Source organism: Mus pahari, chromosome 14 (assembly GCF_900095145.1).
Source record: "Mus pahari chromosome 14, PAHARI_EIJ_v1.1, whole genome shotgun sequence".
NCBI classification, from domain to species: domain Eukaryota; kingdom Metazoa; phylum Chordata; class Mammalia; order Rodentia; family Muridae; genus Mus; species Mus pahari.
In genome coordinates this window covers 87,481,731-87,487,527 of record NC_034603.1, presented here as the reverse complement: position 1 = coordinate 87,487,527, position 5,797 = coordinate 87,481,731, and the positions used below count along the sequence as shown (strand labels likewise).

Here is a 5,797-nt window from a genome sequence, read left to right as displayed (position 1 = left end):
CCAAGACTACCAGCCCAGAGATGGCACCACCCACAAGGGGACCTCCCCACTTGATCACTAATTGAGAAAATGCCTTACAGCTGGATCTCATAGAGGCATTTCCCCAACTGAAGCTCCTTTCTCTGTAATAACTCCAGCTGTGTCAAGTTGACACAAAACTAGCCAGTACAATTGACCCCTTGTCAACTTCACACACAAACACATCACTAGTAAGCCTCAACCCTTAGTTCTTAGTCATCCCCACAGTCTTTATAAATTAAAAGTTCAATCCTTTTAAAATATCCAGGATGTTTTAAAATTTAGAGTACTTTAAAATTCAAAATCTCTTAACTGTGGGCTTCACTGAAACCTTCCTTCAAGAAGGAAAAATATCAGGGCACAGACACAATCAAAAGCAAAAATCGATCTCCAACTATCCAATGTCTGAGATCCAACTCACGATCTTTTGGGATCTTGCAAGGGCTTGGGTCACTTCTCCAGCCATGCCCTTTGTAGCACACACCTCGTCTTCTAGGCTCCAACCACCTGTATTCCACTGCTGCTGCTGTTCTTGGTAGACATCTCATGGTACTGACATCTCCAAAACGCTGTCTTCCACTGTAACTAGGCTTCACCAACAACCTCTCATAGGCTCTCTCCATGGTGCCAAGCCTCAACTCCTTTGCACGGCCCCTTTTGTCCTGGGCCATCAATTGTAACTGAGGGTGCACCTTCACCAATGGCCTTCCATGGCCTCTCACAGTGTCAAACCTCAGCTGTTCTGCATGAACCCTTCATGTCTTCAAAACCAGCACCACCTGGGTGACTCTTACACTATACTAAGTCCAGCCACAGCACAAGGTACAACCTTGGTTATTTCTGGAACACAGCCTCTGTGCTCTCAGAAAACACTTCCCAGAAGATAACACCTCAATGATGCTGGTCTTGTCTTAATCACCACCAATTTCTTAGCTCCAGCAAACCAGCATCGATAGTGCCAGTAATGGAAAGGTTTTGCTTTAGTAGTTCTGGTATCTTGTTAATCACAGCTGATTCTTAAGCCCCAGCTATCCAGAACCACAGAATCTTCATAATCCAAAATAGCAATGGCCCTGAAAAGAGTCTTTAATTTTCCCTCTGAAATTTCACAAGTCAGGCCTCCATTTTCTGCACTGTTCTCAACATTAGGTAGATGTCTTTCTTAACATTCATTTAAGCCATGCCCTGAATTTAAATGCTAAAACCCCTATTTTTGACCTAGGTAATGGAGGATTTGCCATAGCAGCTAGGAAACAAGTTTCAGTCCTGGATTTTTCCATGAAGAAACATGTTACTTAATTGATGTGTCCAAGGTGGGGTGGGGTGGGGCGGAGATGGGGGGGGGATGGGAAGGAAGAGCAAGATTTGGGATGAAAAGAAAACAGTAGATACATAAGAAGTCCATAATCAAACTCAGGACACAAAGAATGGATTCCTGGATATGCAAATTTTTATTAAACAAAACACCAGAAGCAAAAAAATAAGACATGGAGATATACAACATGGCAGAAAAGAAGTCACATGATAGGAATGGTACTTTAATCCCAGCACTTGGGAGGCAAAGGCAGGAGGATTTCTGAGTTCCAGGCCACCCAGATCTACCAAGTGAGTTCTACGACAGCCAGGGCTATACAGAGAAATCCTATTCCTCCACCCCTGAAAACAAACAAACAAACAAAAACAAAAAAGAAATGGCACTTGATAAGGTCCAATTCTCACAGAAAGTATATTTGGGATCCTGAAAAAGAGACAAAAGAGAAAAATTAAGAAGGAAGATGTTACACCTTTCTGAGTGATAAAACTGTACATTTCAGTTTTATTTCCTCAGATGAAATTGTCATGTCACGGGCTTGCTGCTGAATACACTCACTTTTCTAGCTCTTTCTGAATTCTGGCTGGCTAATAATTAAGTTGTTCTGGCCGAAATGCTTCTTCAAGGTGACTGATTCAAACTTGATTGTCTCAGCTTGATGCTGAATTGCTCTGCTTGGTCTCAAACTAAATCTGGCAATCTGTTCTAATCTTCTGCCTCCTTCTCATTCCCTGACTCATTCTGACTTTACCTCTAACCTGTCTCTGTAAAATTGTCCTCGAAAAACTGTCTTGGTGTCTCTTTGTGCCTCTGTCTCTGTCTCTGTCTCTCCCCCCCCTCTGTCTTTACTGGTCTATCAATTCTCTTTCCTGTGCTGTGAGTTGGGCATATCCTATCTATGACACATTCTGTCAAGTCTTTCCATGATTCATTATTTGTCTGCCACTCAACTAGACATTAATTTCAAACATGGTTGCATCCTTCTACAACTAACTTTATCTTCTGTGTTAGAGATTAAAGATGTGCACTGAGGGTTTGTCTTTACAGCAGGCAAAGAGATTAAACAAGTGTCATTCCAGGTGGGTCACACAGTCCTTGACGATCTTTGAATGCTAAAGTTAAAATTCCTCTACAGAGTGAGACCTCAAAAAGGAAGGCAGACATGGCAGAGCCTCATGGCTGCTCCCAGGGACTGCACACACTAGTAATTTAATGACAGCACCAACAAGAGAGTGACAAACATGTCTGTACCTGCTCATGCCCAGATAATGGACAAGAACCCAGAAGACATGAGCAATTTGACAAAAGGTCATCTAGCTAGTGAATGGTGGAACCAACCCCAGGGACTGGCCATTTGCCTTTTGGGTGAGACAGACCCTGTCATGTCTATCACATGTTTAATTGTGTGAGTTCAAGCAAATGACTAGACCTGGGCTGTAACCAAAAAATATCTCCTGCAGTTCAGAGCTGGGCCTGATTCACAGTGGTCCTAAGATTATCCAGAGGTCAGCATGAAGGAGAAGTCAAACTTGAGAAGTTTCATTCTGCACCAGGGGACCCACAGACCTGAAGGAGAAAATGGTGAGCTTTGAGAAAGGAGAAGCCAGCAGATCCTTACCTCTTACAAGCAGGGACTTCCTTATTGGCCCCAGATGACAATGCCTCATTAATGGACCATGAGAGAATCGGCTCATTTCAGAAGATGGTACTTCAATAGGTTTTCTCGATTTGTGTTTTATATGCACAATGTTTTTGTCCCTTGTGAAAGTTTACCATTGTATTATTCAAATGCTGGTTCCTCTGCCCTCCTACCTTGTACACACCCAGAGCATCTCCTGTCTCAATTCGTGTCAGCAATTCTTACCACTTATTCTCTGCCTTGTCACTGAAGGCTGACCACACAATGGCTGAGCACAAGACAGAATAGGGGGGAAGCTTCTATCAGGCAGTGGAGGAGAGAGACAGAGAGAATTTCTGGTCAAGATGAGGAAGACAGGGTCTGAGAAGACACCATGAAAATGAACATCTGGCTCACACTCCGCCGCTGGCTTGCACTGTGCTTCTTGCCGCTGCTCCGTCGCCGCCTTCGCCGATAGCAATGGAAGAAGAAATCGCCGCACTCGTCATTGACAATGGCTCCGGCATGTGCAAAGCTGGCTTTGCTGGCGACGACGCCCCTAGGGCCGTGTTCCCCTCCATCGTAGGGCGCCCCCGACACCAGGGCGTCATGGTGGGCTTGGGCCAGAAAGACTCGTACGTGGGTGACGAGGCCCAGAGCAAGAGGGATATCCTGACCCTGAAGTACCCTATCGAGCACGGCATTGTCACCAACTGGGACGACATGGAGAAGATCTGGCACCACACCTTCTACAATGAGCTGCGTGTGGCTCCTGAGGAGCACCCGGTGCTTCTGACCGAGGCCCCCCTGAACCCCAAAGCTAACAGAGAGAAGATGACGCAGATAATGTTTGAAACCTTCAATACCCCAGCCATGTATGTGGCCATTCAGGCGGTGCTGTCCTTGTATGCATCTGGGCGCACCACTGGCATTGTCATGGACTCTGGTGACGGGGTCACACACACAGTGCCCATCTATGAGGGCTACGCCCTTCCCCACGCCATCTTGCGTCTGGACCTGGCTGGCCAGGACCTAACAGACTACCCCATGAAGATCCTGACTGAACGGGGCTACAGCTTTACCACCACTGCTGAGAGGGAGATTGTTCGTGACATAAAGGAGAAGCTGTNCTATGTTGCCCTGGATTTTGAGCAAGAAATGGCTACTGCTGCATCATCTTCCTCCTTGGAGAAGAGCTACGAGCTGCCCGATGGGCAGGTGATCACCATCGGCAATGAGCGATTCCGGTGTCCGGAGGCACTCTTCCAGCCTTCCTTCCTGGGTAGGTGTCCAGAACATGATTTAGGAGCCAAGGGGCTCTCAGAAGGGATGGAGCACAGAATGTAGTGGCTAAATCAACTCTGTCCCCTAGGCATGGAGTCCTGTGGCATCCATGAGACCACCTTCAATTCCATCATGAAGTGTGATGTGGATATCCGCAAAGACCTGTATGCCAACACAGTGCTGTCTGGTGGTACCACCATGTACCCGGGCATTGCTGACAGGATGCAGAAGGAGATCACAGCCCTAGCACCCAGCACCATGAAGATTAAGGTGAGTGGCTACCTCCCGGCCTGAGCAGGCCCTAGACCTGTGACTGGGAAGTGGGACCCACAGGAAGGGCACAAGTGCTCATTCAGTGTTTTTCTTCCGCAGATCATTGCTCCCCCTGAGCGCAAGTACTCAGTCTGGATTGGCGGCTCCATCCTGGCCTCACTGTCCACCTTCCAGCAGATGTGGATCAGCAAGCAGGAGTATGATGAGTCGGGCCCCTCTATCGTCCACCGCAAATGNTTCTAGATGGACTGAGCAGGTGCCAGGCATCTGCTGCATGAGCTGATTCTGAAGTATCGATTTGCCCTGGCAAATGTACACACCTCATGCTAGCCTCATGAAACTGGAATAAGCCTTTGAAAAGAAATTTGTCCTTGAAGCTTGTATCTGATATCAGCACTGGATCGTAGAACTTGTTGCTGATTTTTGACCTTGTATTCAAGTTAACTGTTCCCTTGGTATATGTTTAATACCCTGTGCATATCTTGATTTAGTCCTTAGTTCATGTGGCTCGGTCACTTGGGGGCTGGGGAGAGGACACTGTGGAAGAGAAAGCCCCAGCCTGGTGGATCTCTGTGAGCACCACGGAGTGATCTGTGCAGGGTATTAGCCGACAGCAGACTTCCAGGATTTCCCGAGGCTGGCAAGGGTTCCTGAACCAGTTACCACTCCTTCTTGCCAGTCTAACAGGGTGGGAAAGTCCGAGCCTTAGGACCCAGTTTCTGTTCTGGTTTCTTCCCTCCTGACCGCCATTGGTTGTTAGTTGCCTTGAGTTGGGACCGTTTGTATCGACACCTGTAAATGTATTCATCCTTTTAATTTATGTAAGGTTTTTTGTACTCAATTCTTTAAGAAATGACAAAAATTTTGGTTTTCTACTGTTCAGTGAGAACATTAGGCCCCAGCAACACGTCATTGTGTAAAGAAATAAAAGTGCTGCATTGTGAAAAAAAAAAAAAAGAAAGAAAATGAACATCTGAAGCCAAAGAGCCAGCCAATAATAATGTTGATTCCGGTATCATGAAGTAATGACTGGGAGGCTTAGAGGATAAGTTAGGTCCTTTAACTTCTCAGCTATTGAGGTGCAACTTGAAATAAATCTTGTGTTCACTGTGTGTTGTAGGGGACTAGAAGAGAGAAAGAAATACAGCTGCTGGATTAATTCTATTATTTACACTTACATTAAAAATAATTCATTTTACTTTGTCTGATGAAGGAAGCGGCAACAACCATGACAAGCAGTGAGGGATGGTCAGGGAAAGGCTGACAGGTCTCTACAGGCAATGCCATCCCAT

General features: G+C 46.2%; 1 protein-coding gene across 4 annotated transcripts in view; it reads left to right on the top strand.

Annotated features, from left to right (window-relative positions):
• Window positions 1–5,443, top strand: part of Actg1 (actin gamma 1) — a 6,343-nt gene extending 900 nt beyond the window's left edge. For 2 of the 4 annotated variants that reach the window (XM_029545618.1, XM_029545617.1), the window contains exons 4-6: window positions 3,783–4,230; window positions 4,321–4,502; window positions 4,605–5,110. In XM_029545618.1, coding sequence (XP_029401478.1) covers window positions 3,783–4,230; window positions 4,321–4,502; window positions 4,605–4,748 — 774 coding nt within the window. In that variant the 3' untranslated portion in view covers window positions 4,749–5,110. Of the gene's footprint in view, window positions 1–3,413; window positions 4,231–4,320; window positions 4,503–4,604 lie in introns of all 4 variants that reach the window. The other 2 variants (XM_029545619.1, XM_029545620.1) reach the window with 2 other exon arrangements.
• The last annotated feature ends 354 nt before the right edge of the window (window positions 5,444–5,797 follow it).